Source organism: Vombatus ursinus, unplaced genomic scaffold (genome assembly GCF_900497805.2).
Source record: "Vombatus ursinus unplaced genomic scaffold, bare-nosed wombat genome assembly UNPS02003292.1, whole genome shotgun sequence".
NCBI lineage: Eukaryota > Metazoa > Chordata > Mammalia > Diprotodontia > Vombatidae > Vombatus > Vombatus ursinus.
Window position 1 is genome coordinate 10039424 of NW_020943070.1, and position 14454 is coordinate 10053877.

The 14454-nt window shown below is 43.2% G+C and overlaps 1 protein-coding gene across 1 annotated transcript in view; it reads right to left on the reverse strand.

Moving 5' to 3' along the window:
• POLR3B (RNA polymerase III subunit B) overlaps window positions 1–14454 on the reverse strand; it is a 144108-nt gene that overhangs the window by 91113 nt on the left and 38541 nt on the right. The window contains exons 10-12 of the mRNA XM_027873285.1: window positions 13424–13546; window positions 10001–10120; window positions 5437–5571 (exon numbers count right to left, since the gene is read on the reverse strand). Of these exons, the coding sequence (XP_027729086.1) occupies window positions 5437–5571; window positions 10001–10120; window positions 13424–13546 (378 nt within the window). The remainder of the gene's footprint in view (window positions 1–5436; window positions 5572–10000; window positions 10121–13423; window positions 13547–14454) is intronic.

Genomic DNA, 14454 nt, shown 5'->3' on the forward strand with positions numbered 1-14454 from the left:
TTAAACAAAAAAGTTAAGTTTAACTAACAAAGTTAATCAACAGGCCCTATAAATGGAAATTGCTTCATTTTAAGCTCCAAGAACATTACAGGTGCTTAATCAATGGTTGTAAAGCTCAGTCGGATTTTCTATCTGATAACCAGTCACACAATGACCCTGAACATCATTACACAGAGATGAAAAGCACTTAGCTGCAAACGGGCAGAAATATCCAAAAGCAATCTGCACATAACTCAGATGTACCCAAACACCTCCACAGAGGGAGGTTTGGAACAGACCTAAGCTTAAACTAGTGTCTTTAGAGATTCTCTAATTTTGTAATCCAGAACTGCAGCATTCTTTTTGAGGAGACTGGGTCTCCCCATCTTGCCCAGGCTGGAGTAAGGGGCAAATCACAGGCTCAAACCCACTACTGAGTGACTCGGGAGCTTTGACTTGCTCAAAGTGAACTTTAAACAAAGTGAATTTCCAAGGTGAACCAGGTCCTTAGGGGTGGGTGGGAGGGGAGATAAACCGTCTTGGTGCCAGACTTAATGGGAACACCCAAATGGCTTAGCCCACCCGGGCTCAGGGCTCTCCAATTCAAGAGCCTGCTAGCCACAGCCTCCTCAGAAACAGGTATTAGAGGCGTATGCCACCAAGTCTGGTTCATACTGTTTTTTCCTAAAAATCATAATCAATAAATAGGTTGCGTGTAAGGTGATGAATAATGTACTTTGCAGACTGTAAACAGTCTTGGAAGAATATGGTCCCTGCCCTCTGGGAATTTATCAAAAGTGGGGGAGGGGGCAGGATAAAGGAAAACATATAAAACATACATGTAAAAGCCTAGAGAGAATGACATGGTACAGCGGAAAGGAAACTGATGAACCTGTGGTCAGGAGACACCTAGGTTCAAACCCCATTACTAATAATGAGTCATGTGACCCTGGCTAAGTCACTGGGATTCTCCAAGCCTCCGTTTTCCCATCTGTACAATGAGATAACACTCGGGAAAATCAAACGTGAATATATGCAAACTGTCAATCTCGTACAAAAGGAACGTACCTGGGTCTGGATCTCAATTCGTTTTTATGTAAAGGTTGGATCTGATGGATACGTGAGGTACAAAATTGTAAGGAATAAAGGTACCTGCTGCCCAAAAGAAGTAAATGCTTCAAGAAAAAAACACCAAAAGACTTTGAGGCAGAGAAACCACGTGTTATTTCTTGTTACAGTGCCATAACATTCTTAAGCTTTCAAATTGACAGTGATAAAACAACTCAAGTTTCACAACGTTATAAGGGAAAATCGCTCGTGGCTTAAATTTCCTCGCCTCTAAAACAAAAATACAGAAGGGTTTCACTAAAAATGTCCTGCTAACTCATGGAATTTGCTATAATTTACCACTCTCTTTTGGATCTAATTCAAGAGGACTTGTTTTGAGGCAGCTAGGTGGTGTAGTGAATAGAACACCAGCCCTGGAATCAGGAGGACCTGCGTTCAAATCCAACCTCGGACACATAACACTCGCTAGCTATGTGACTCTGGGCAAATCATTTAACCCCAACTGCCTCACCCCCCCCTCCCCCCAAAAAAAAGAGGACTTGTTTTTCAAAAGTACAAGGAGGAGAAGAGGAATCAAGATAGCAGAGCAGAGGAAAATGAACAGACTCCTTCACACATGTCTAGAAAAAGTCCCTCTGACATCGCTCCAGGGTCACTCTGGGAGCTCTAAAAGCCCGCAGGCCCCTACCCTGAGCTATCCCTCAGGTTCCTGGAATGATACAACATTCAACAACACCCCAGGAAAGAAGCAGAAGGACCCAAGAAGACAAAAGCTCAACTCAGACATTCCTCCAGAAGCTTAAAAAGTGTTTTGAAAAACTCAAACAGAGCACTAGAGGAAAAAAATGGGAAAAGAAATAAGAGCCATGAAGGAAAGATATGGAAAGAGAACTTAACAGCTGGAAAGAAAGAGAAATAAAAATTTACTGAAGAAAAAAACTTCCTGAAAATGAAAAGGACTCCTTGAGACATCAAGAAATATTAAAACAAAGGGAAGGGAAGGGAAGAGAAGAGATCTCCTAAGAAAAACAAATGACCTGGAAAATAGATCAAGGGGAAAAAAATTAGAGATTAGCAGACTACCTGAATGCCATGACCAAAAAAAGGAGCCTACACTTCATATTTCAATAAATTGCAAAGCTGCTGAGACCTCCAAAAACCAAAAGGCAACATGAGAATAGAAAGAATCTTCTCGTCACCTCCTGAAAACTTCCAGAAATATTACAGGCAAGATCTAGATCTCTCGAGTCAAAGAAAAAAATTCTAGAAGCAGCCAGAAAGAAGGAAGTCAAGCCACAAAGAACCACAATAAGGATCACACAAGATTAAGCAGCACCACTTTCAAGAAGTAGAGAGCTTGCAATATGACATTCTGGAAAGCAGTCGACAGAGCTATACAGCCAAGAATGACCTACCCAAGAAAACTAAGTAAAATTCTATAAGGGAAAAAAAAAAGAATCTTTAATAAAACAGAGGTCTCCCAAGCATTCCTGACGAAAAGCCTAGAGCTGAGTAGAAGCTTTGAAGTGCAAACAAAGGAGATAAAAAAGATATATAAGATGTATAAGAAATATAAAATATATAATACAGACATATAAGAAATATTAAAAAGGTAAATATGAACAATCATAAGGGACTAAACAAGAAAAATCTACCCACATAAAAATATGAGATGATACATGTGTCCCCTCAGAACTCTAGCCATCATCAGAGGTCACAAGAGTTTAATTAGAAAGAGCCTAGGAGTGGTTCTGTTATGTTTAGATTATCTCAAAAGAAGAATGGAAAAGATGATGAATACACTAGAGGGTAGGGGAAAGGAAGGGGAGAAGGATGGGGAAAATGATTTCACATCATCAGGGTGGGTACGTAAAGTCTATGGAAACAAGGAAAAAGGTGGGGAGGAGAGCAGGCAATATGTGAACCTCACTTTCAACTGAACAGCTCAAAGGAGGGAAGAACACATGTAAATACATATACAAAAAAGAACAGAAATGTATCTCACTCAGCAAGGAAACGGAAGGGAAAGAAAGTAAACAAAAATAAAAATAAAAATAAGGGGGAGGATAGATTAAGGGAGGGATTAGTCAGAAGCAAAACAAACTCTTAAAGAGAAGACAGAAAATAAAGAGAAGGAAAAGTAGAAGAGAATAGGATGAAGAGAAATATACAATTTACAATCATAACTTTGAATGTAAATGGGATGCACTCACCCATAAATGGAAGAAGACAGCACAAACGTATTAGAAACTAGAATCCGACAATATATTGTTTACAAGGAACACACTTCAAACAGAAAGATACACATAGAGTAAAAATAAGGAGCTAAAGTAGAAACTATTATGCTTCAGCTTAAGTAAAAAAGGCAGGGGTGATAATCATGATCTCAGACAAAACAACAGCAAAAAGGGACTTAATTAAAAGAGAAAGGGAAATTACATTTTGCTGAAAGGTATCATGGGCAATGAATAAATATCAATACTAAACATATATGCAGATGACATAGCACCTAAATTCTGAAAAGAAAAGACAAATGAGTTACAGGAAGAAATAGGCAGTAAAACTACAAAAGTGTAGATCTCAATATACTCCTCTTAGACTTAGATAAATCGAACCATAAAATAAGGAAAAAAGAAATGAAAGACTGGAAAAGAATTTGAGAAAAGTTAGATACAACAGACTTCTGAAGATTATTAAATGGAAACGGAAAGGAGCATACCTATTTCACAGCTGGGAGTTATAGCCCCTTCGCAAAAATTGACTACATACTAGGGCATAAAAATCTCCCAAATGAATGCAAAAAACCCAGAAACATTAAAAGCATCTTTTACAGACCATGATGCAATAAAAATTATATTCAATAAAAGGGCCTTGGAGGCAAAAATTAAAAGTTAATTGGAGGCTAAATCTCTTAATCCTAAAGAATGGGTGGATCAAAGTTCAAAAGTACAAGGAAAACCTGTAATCACATGAGTTTGCTGTGACAGTGTCTCATAAAATAGAATCCAAAAACAAAGCTCCAGAGAGTGTCTATGTCTGGAGGCTCCAACAGTTTGATCTCAGCATCAGACAAGGTCAATCTCAGGTTGATAACTGTTACCACTCCTATCCCCCCCACCCCAACTTACCACCAGGAAACAACTAATCAGTTAATAAGCATCTATTAAGCACCTACTATGTGACAAGAACTATGCCAAGAACTCCAAATATAAAGAGGAAAAAAGATGAAACACCCTTCACCCTTAAGGGACTTACATTCTATTGGGAGTGACAACATGTACATATATTCATACATCATAATACAAAATAAATACAAAGCAGTTTTGGGGACAGGTGTTGCTGTAGATAAAGTACTAGGCCTAGAATCAGGAAGACCTGAGTTCAAATCCAGACTCAGACACTTGCTAGTTGTGTGACTCTGCAAAACTGTTTGCCTCAGTTTCCTCATCTATAAAATGGGGATAATAGCACCTACCTTCCAGGGTTGTTGTGAGGATCTAATGAGATAATATTTGTAAAGTGCTTAGCACAATGCCGGGCATATAGTAAGTGCCATATAAACATTGCTACTACTGCTACTACTGCTGCTACTGCTGCTACTGCTATTGTGGGAGGAAGGACACTAGCAGCAGAGGCAGAGGGGAGTGGGGGAATCATTAAAAACCAGAGAAGGAGGTAGCACTTGGGCTGCACTGTGAAGGAACAAACACAAAGAGACAGTGTGTTCCAGGCATAGGGAACAGTCAGTGCCAAGGCCGAGCTGGAAAAAGCAGTGTCGTGTTCAAGGAACAGCAAAGGGCAGGGAATCACGTACAGTGAGTCGGGAATGGCGAGCTGGGGTCAGGCCTGACAGGCTTTCGATGCTGACGCTCCCCCTCCTCTCCAGGCTGGTGAGGCAGCCCAGCCTCATGGCATCACACCCACGGTTCCTAAGGTTCCTTCCAGCTCTCACTTTCTATGGTTCTAATTCACTTCAGAGGAAGGAACTGTTATTACACTGCATGGTTTTTGTTTTTGTTTTTGTTTTTAGGCAACTGGGGTTGAGTGACTTGCCCAGGGTCACACAGCTAGTAAGTGACAAGTGTTTGGTCTGAGGTCGGATTTGAACTCAGGTCCTCCTGACTTCAGGGCCGGTGCTCTATCCACTGCGCCACCTAGCTGCCCCCATTACACCTTATGTTGAGGGAACTAATTTGATTTACATAGCAGTGTATTTTTATCACTGTAAGTGCTCTTTGATCCACCAGAGAAGTTACCCTGTGTGGGGAGCACATGCATTTTAATCATGTACACGGCTGCTTCAATTCCTACTTCCAAAAAAACAAACACCACCTAAACCGTTCTTGAGGAAAAATAAATCACAACACTCCACACACACAATTCACTCACTTGTCCTGCCAATTCCAAACGCTTGTTACCATAGTAGTCTCGGTCATCAACTTTATTATCTCCTTGGGCCAAAATCACCCTTCGAACCATCACGGCAGTGTAGATACACTTTGCACGGAAATTGAATTCCTTTACCTGCATTCCAAAAAAATAAAAAAGGGAATTTTGAAAAGGCACACATTTCAAGGAAGAAAAGGAAGAAATGCATTACTGATACAACGTTCAACGGCATGGCATATGAGAAAGAAAACATACCAAAATCATAATTTTATGACTTAGAATTTGATCCAACACATATCTTAAGAACCCACTGTTCAGGGTGAGAAGCTAAACTCTGATAAGACACTGTCACTGTCCTCAGAGAGCTCACAATCCAGTAGCAAGATAGCAGTTTATCAACTAAAAGCCCCGATAACTTAGAGGAACTATTCTACGTGCCACTTTAGATCTTTTTTGGAAACAGGAGGGATATACATCAGAAATACTTCAAACACCTGTGATTTCATTAGTGTGAGTTAGAACCATAGCGAGGAACAATCCCATGTGCAGTAAGCCGAGCTGAGTTGAGTAGTGGGGTATGGGTACACTTGTGCTGGGAGAGAGGGAAGCTCATTTCCCAACAAGCTTGGCCCCCACCCCAGTGGGGTTGCGGGGGAGGGGTACAGGACAGGAAGGGGGCAGGCAGGATTCAGGAGACTGGCACCACAACAAAGGGTCTCAGACCAAAAGTGGTGGTACCATAGAACAGTGGGTCAACAAAAGACTGTAGGGTGAAATGTAAGGACCACGATGAATGCAAGAGGATGTATGGCTCTACCCCCGGGGAGATGAAGGCCTCTGGGAAAAGTCCTCTTTGCCCAGAGCAAGCCATAGCTCTGGTGTGGATATTCACCCTGAGCCATCATAGATACAACTCCCTCCTTACCCCTCCAAGATACACACACACACACACACACACACACACACACACACACACACACTCTAAACAATCTTTGAGAGCTGTTGTAGCTAAAACATTCATCATCCTGTGGACAACCTGGTGATGTCAGTGATGACTTGTTCCTTGGACGATGACACATAGTCTGTCTCCAAGCATGGACTTGAAGTTCTTCCACCTGGGTTAAGAAGTGCTTGTGTCCTCACGGCACTAGCACAAGAATATACCACAAGGAAGCACCCAGAAAAGGTTTTCATGGAGGATAAATTTTAAGTAACTGTCACAAAGAGGAATTCTCTACCTTTGCCTCAACTCCCCAAACTGGTGTTCTCTGGGGCAGTACCAGGGCACGCAAGCACAAACATCCAAGACAAGCAGTCACAGAAGTGCCATGCGGTCTTAAGCAGTAAGACAAGTACAGTACTTCAGCTATCACAGCAACGAATGCAAAAAGGTTCACTCTGCTGCCAGGTGTCCATCGGCTTCTAGTGATTATTTACAGGTAGTCCACTGGACAATAAACAAAAAGGCAACACATTTCTGCCTTGGCTACGGTGTTTATTAAAATTCTAGCAAGATCTTTTTCGGTGAACTTTTGTTGAAAGGCATTTAAATGAAAAGCCATCTCAATCAAAAAGGACAACAGCCCGTCTGCTTTAGTGTGGTTTTTCCAAGAACATCATTAACAATACATAACATCAGAAATTCTTTATCTGTTCTATAAAAGTTCAGCTCTGTTTTCATACTAAGTTAACATACTCAATTACTGAGAACTTTAAACTTGTAAAAATAAAAATACCATGCTAAAAGTTGCTTTGTCATCTTGTACGCCGACAACTATGAAGACAATAAGAAGAAACAGAAGAAGTTATGGAATTTTTGTTTATCTATTTGATTTTTTTAAAGAAAAGTCCTTCGTCTTCTCTACCTAAGTTATAATCCAAATATAATCAAAAGAAAAAACAGCCTTTGAGAAGTAATATAAAACTATGGCAATTTAAATGAAAACTTGGTATTTTGACAATGTAATCTCCCATTCAGTTTGATCTAATTTACATTTTATTTTTCTGACTGAAGGTGTGCCAAGCTGGTACCTTCCTAACGACTCGCCATTCTATTATTCATCTTTGTACCAAATGGGAAAAATGAAGCGGTCTGCATTAACCAGATTAAGTGACTCCACATTTTTCCTTTTGCATGGACCATGGCAGGTTCTCAGGGAGCTCTGATAAGTGACCAGGGATGAGTACAGACACTTTAGCCACAACAGGTCTCCCTTTGCACTTTATGGTACACTTGGCTCCAAACTCCTTTTTCTTCTTTCAGAGGTTATAATGTTGGGAAGCAAACACTACAACTAAACCAAAATAACAAACCAATGTTCTTCAATTCCTTAAAGGCTGTTCTCACCTAAGAAAGGAGTTGGCAATCTCTGTGGGCAGAATGCCAGAACAATGCTCCTGTATCCTGGGTGGATGCTAATGGGCCGCCTGTCAGCAGCCCTTCAAAAAAAAATGAACTTGAACTCTGAACTCTGCAATAAGTCCCCAAGGACTAGAGATGGGCCTGAGGCTGAGGAAGCCAGAACTCTACAGAGGGAGAGAACAATGCTCCACGGGAAAAGTCTCTGCATGTAAGCCGCCCCGTGACATGTAGCCTGGGAGCTAGGGGACCCTGACCACGTTCCCTTGTCAGTCAGCAAGCATTTACTAAGCAATGACTATATGCCAGACACACAGTAATATGTTACTGGGGCTAAATCAATCTGGAAATGAAGATCTCATTCTCAGTTCACTCCAGGGAAAATTCTGCAACCCATTCTTCCATTCCAGGCCTGAAATTTCACTGCCTCGTATGGAACCAAAATAATCTAATACTAGACCTGTTGTGCATGTAAATTTCTTTTTTATGTGGCCTGATACAAGAAAAGCTGGTTTATCCAGCAGTTTACCAATTCAACGTCTACTATGCCCAGTCAGAAGCACTTGCTAAGTGTCTGGCCCTGGCTAAGTGCTGGGTATACAAAGAAAGGCAAAAACACAGTATCCTCGAGGAGCTCAGCCTGATGGGAGAGACAGCATACAAACAACCGTGTACCAACAAAGCCAGAAAAGAAAAACTGGAGGGGGGACACACGGGAACAGAACAGACTGGGAAAGTCACAAAATTAGAGCTTGGTCTTGAAAGAGCCCGGGCACAGGAGCCGGGAGGGCGAGGTGAGCTGAGAGAGTGTTCTAGGGTCGGCAGATAGCCAGTGAGAAGGCCGAGAGGCGGGAGATGGGAGTGATGGGCGGGAGGATCACCAAGGAAGGGCAGAAGGGGCCAGGCTGCAAAGGACTCTAAATGCCAAAAAAGCATTTATATTTGATCCTGGAGGCAATAGGGAAGTTCACAGTGGTTTACTGAGGAGGGCGTGACATGGTCAGACTTGTGCTTAAGGAACATCACACAGGCAGCTGAGAAGGATGGACTGCAGTAGGGAGAAACTTGGGGCAAACGACACCTGGAAAGCTACTGCAGCAGTGCAGATGTGAAGCAGAGAAAGCTTGCCCCAGGCCGGTGACGGTGACAGTAATCCTGTCTGATCCTCACAGCGACCCTGGGAGGGAGGTGCGACTGTCTTCCCTACTCTACAGATGAGGAAAGTGAGGCTGACTGAGGGTGACCGGTGTGCTCGACTCCAGGCCCAGTGCTCTATCCACCAGGCCACCTAGCCGCCTGGAGAACCAGGAGAGGAGGGAGGATCCAGGAGAAAAAGAAGATTATCAACGGCTGCAGAGAGGCCAGGAAGGATGAGGACGGACTGTTCAGAGCTCCTGGAGGATACTGTGTTTTTGCCTTTCTTTGCATACCCAGCACTTAGCCAGGGCCAGACACGTAGCAAGTGCTTTTGACTGGGCATAGTAGACACTGAATTGGTAAACTGTTGGATAAACCAGCTTTTCTTGTATCAGGCCACATAAAAAAGAAATTTACATGCACAACAGGTCTAGTATTAGATTATTTTGGTTCCATAGACTGGGCAATTAAGAGATCTTTAGTAACTCAGAGAAAGGGGTTTCAGTTGAATGATGAGGTCAAATGCCAGACAGCAGCGGATTTAAAATCAAGTTAGAGGAAAGGAAGTGGGAGCACCAAGTGTAGACAACTTCCTCAAGGTGTTCAGCCATGAAGGGGAAGAAGGATATAGGATAAAGGCTACCAGGGACGGCAGGATTAAGTGAAGTTTTAGTGTTTTTTTAAGGATGATGGGAATCATGTAAGCAGCAGGGAATGAATCCATGGACGGGAAGAGACTGAAGATGTCAGATACAACAAAGGTGTAGAAGTCAGGACACCCGGGCTCTCCAGCCCTGGCTCCATCACCGTCTAGCTGTGACTTTGGACAAATCACTCTCTGGCGCTCAGTTTCTTCAGCTAAGAAGTGAGTGGCTGACACTAGGTCCCCTCTGACAACCCCAGTATACTCAAAAACTCATGTGAGGGCATTTTAAAACTCCTCTCTCAGGGGAGGGGCCCGAAATTAGAGTCATAGTAAAAGTTGACTTTTAGTTTTACAACAGAAATATCGCTGACCAAGGGTTACTCTTGAGCATTTATTTATTTGGTTTGAAAGGCATGACTTACTGGCACATGGGTGAGAATGGTTGACGCCAACAGCTCTCTTGCCTCTTCCATCCTGGTCTTCTTTGGTCCCCCTCCCCACATCCTTTGTCTTCTTACTTTGTTTCCTATATATTTCAGGGCCTGAAAAACAAGTTAATGCCATAGCAGTGTTCAAATGACTTTACCATCAGGTAGCACTCATGAACACACCCAATTGTATGCGGAAAATGGAAAACACAGGCATATCCACCCAGTGCTGCCCTGACCAGTGGAGTTTTAACAACCTCATCGATACAGCATAACCACACCCCACAGCAGCATTGTGAAATCCTGCTTAATCAATTCTTTGGCTAATCACCATCTTATTTCTATGGAACTAACTTCCCCCAGAAAGCTGATTTGCTAATATCATATTTTCATGGAACTAATTAACAGATATGCTAGTCATTACCTTTTATTAGAGAGAGCAACATTTGACTATGCTAAGCAAATTGACTAAATCACAATACATCTTATAAAAATTAACTTTTATCAGTCATTATTATTTAAATAACTAGGTACAAACAAGACATATAATCATAGCATATGGAAGGTAAGCCATTTCTCGGACCAGGAAAGGTCTCCTGAAAACAGAGATATGTGAGCTGAGTCTTGAAGGAGGTCAGAGAAATTAAGAAGCAAAGTTAAGGAGGGAAACATCCTAGACGTGGGGGGGGCCAGCCAACCAGTGCAAAAGCCCAGAAATAGAAGCAGCAGAGTCATGCACATGGAACAGTAAATGGGCCAATGGAACTAAATCCCCAAGTACATGAAGGAGAGTAAAATGGAGGTGCAGGTTGTGAAGATTCTGAGCCAAAAGAGGACTTTATAGCTGACCCTTAAGGAAAGAGGGAACCACAGGAATTCACTAAGTAGGGAGATGACATGGTCAGAACATCTCAGGAAAATCACCATGGCAGCTAAATGGCAGAAAGACTGGAGTGGGGAGAGACTTCAGACAAGGAGACCAACAGAAATCTACTGCGATAGGCAGGCAGGAGGTGAGGAGGCCCTGAACTGGGCTGTTGGCTGTAAAAGTGGACAGATGGGGACGTCTGGGAGAGAAGTCAAGTTAGAAACAACGAGCTCTGGCAACTGACTGGATCCGTGAATTGAGTGCAAGCAAAGAGTCAAGAATGACAATGAGCCCAGGTGATGGGGAGGATGGTGGTACCCTTGACATTAATAAGGAAATTGGAGAGAGAAGTTGGGGAGAAAGATAATGTCATCGAAGGGACAGAGAGACACAGATATAAAGACAAAGACACCATGCATGTATATGTAGATTTAATTATTTGGGGGGACCAGGGAGGATCAGCATCCAAATCTCTGACTTCAACAACGCCGGGAATGTCCCATGTGGAACCTTCCTGCATACACACAAACAGGGCCCTTTGTCAGGTGAGTCGTAAGACAGATGCCTGGGGTACTGAGAAGTTAAGTGACTTCTGCCCATGATGACAGAGTAAAAATGGGTCAGAGGCAGGAATGACTCCAGGTCTTTGTGATCCCGAAGCCATGCTTTAATATACTAGGTTAGGCCTCCCCTTCCTACACTCAGTCATTACTCTGAATGTGTGTTACAGTACATGATGGAGCAAGCTGTGCTTGGCAGACAGGGACTAAAGATTCTGGCAGCCCTTAAGAACCCCTTGAGCTCATGTCATAGGAAAGATTACTCGTAAAGCATATCAGAAAAAGAGCTCTCAGGGGCAGCTAGGTGGCGCAGTGAATACAGCACAGGCCCTGAAGTCAGGAGGACCTGAGTTCAAATCCGGCCTCAGACCAAACACTTGACACTTACTAGCTGTGTGACCCTGGACAAGTCACTTAACCCCAATTGCCTGAAAAAAAAGAAAAAAAATTTAAAAAAAAAAAGAAAAAGAAAAAGAGCTCTCAGTCCTGCTTTTACAAATCTACAGCCACCTTTAACATTCTGAGCCCAGATGAGTGGGTGGATAGCGGTGCCACTGTTAGAAATACGGAAACAGTCAGCTGTAGGGGGTGACCGTGGGTTCACTTTTGGACGCAGTGGATTGGAGACGCTGGTGGCACTGGCAGGTAGTTGGTGATACAGGGCTCATGCCCCGGCTTACTGTACTGGCCCAGAATCTGACACTGTGAGTGAACCACTCACTCCCTAATCACCCAGAGTTGCTCCAGATGTCTTCTCACCAGGCCCTTCTCCTACTCTCAAACATCTAGGCAGGGTTTTTTCAGCTTAGAATTAGGAAACTGAGGACGGCCCACGATAAAGCCCGAAGTTAAAGGACTATAAATGGCCAAAATAATAACAACCTTAATTAGTGAAAGGAAACAGAAACATCGAACTCTAGACCTCAAGTCATTTTTCTCAAAACTGCCCAATGATCATAATCCATCATCTTCCAATTATCTTCATCAACTGAGGGGACCAGGGAGAGAAAGAACAACTGAACTTCTCAGGACCTTCAAGCACTTTGCATACATTAACTCACATCAGCTCACTTTGTCTCTACTGCACAAGACACACCAGATGATGGGCTGGGGGGAGGACTCACAAAACATGAGTGATAGGGAAAGGCTAAGCCTGGCTCTCCCCTCTGATGCAGGTGACCCATAAAAAGAATGTTCCCTATAGATCAATAAAGAAACATACCCAGCATCTTACTCTGCACCATTCATTTATATTTACTGAAGTGCCACGTGGTCCTAGAATAAAACCCAAAAAATTCCACGGAAGAACCAAGCTCCAAGCAGGGCATTAATAATGTCTATAAAATTCATCTGTTCACTATTTAGAAGAAAAAGCAAGCTGGTTCTAGAAGTCCCCGAAGAGCTTTTTGTTCAAGGCCCTGCCAGGGAACACCCCACATCATCCCTGAATTCTCAGGGCAGGAAGCACTCTTACAATGGCAAACTACAGGGGTGGCTAGCCAGTCCTGCTGCACCGGAGCAGGTCACCCCTCCATCTGAGGGGGAGTTCCAGCAGAGTGACAGAGACCACACACAACTGGATGCTTGGATGGGAGGCCCCGGAGGAGGGGAATGGCTGAATAGGAATGTCATGAGAGGCAGCCATGGGAAAAAACCGTCAACTACTGCAAAGCCACTTCCAGTAGCAGGAACAAGTCGCACAATCCATCCAAGTAGCCTGAGAAGTGGGCTTCCTCGTTTCTCATTGCACCAGGAGCTTCTTGGCTCCCCATTCTCCTTCTCACCCGGACACCCCGCACCACCATGCTCTGTTGATAGGTTCGGTCCTTCCTCCCACCTCCCTTCTCCCACCCCGTCCCCCCATAAGCTCTCTCCACTCTCACTCCCAACTTCCCCAAACAGGAAACGCGGCATCAGTCCCTATAGAAATGAGCAATGTTGAGTTTTCAATTGAATGTTATGGCCAAGGACAGATATGAAAAGACACACCTGCATCTGTGTGAAAATCTGAGCTTTCTGGCACTCCTCCAAACTGGGACCGAAGGCAGCCATCACGTGCTCCTCGGTGCCAATCATCTGCACGATTTCTTGGTCACTCTCAACACCCATGGCCTAGGAAAGGAAGAAAAGGCAGAAAGAGGGTTGGCTTTGTGTTAGCTCGCTGACATTTGCTTATGCTAATTTGGCATTGTTTGCCGGTATTACTCCTAAGCAAAAGCCAGCTCTTCTCTCAGAAACAGTGCCATCTGGCATTGGCAGCACATGCTCCAGCTTGGGAAGAACCTTGATAAGGGGAGGAAAATAAACGCTCTGAGTAGATGTTGCAAAGTTTTAAAATATCCTCGTATAAATTCTTAATAAAGAAGGAAGGTGGAGGAGACCAACCACCATGACAGCCAGGCTGAAATTGCCTAGTTAAAGGGCACAATCTCAGACACTGAGTACTACTGAAAGATACATAAAGGATCACAGAGCCCAATTATTATTGCTACAAGATTAATTTTACTGGACGCCATCACCACTCATTTCATGATACAGCTAAAAAAATCCCACTTGAAGAACATGTTAACATTTTATTTTCATCATTCTGTAGAAGTCCTGTAATATCTCAGTTTCTGAAAGAGCTTTATACACTAAGCAAGTGCTTAACAGCTTTAGGAAAATCCCTTCATGGGTAAGTGTTTCAAGGTGGCAAACAGCAGTGCAGGTCGCTGTGAATCCCAGATGGTGCCGAGGCTTGTCCATGCACACGTTTGTCTGGAATTCTGCCAGATCAAGAAACAGGGAGTGAGCTCCCTAAACCTCTCGAGGCAGAGCGATGACGTGGCTCTCAGAAGTTGGGCAAAAGTTCTGTCTGCATTTAAATTCTTCCTTCCCAGAACCAGAGCAAAGGCCGGACTGCAAAGACTTGCCAAGATAACAACCAATTTCCAAATATGATATCTGCTATTTTCTGGCTCTTCTGTTTTATGGCTGCACAGAACAAAACCAAAAGAGCTTTTTAAAAAGGCTTGAAAAAT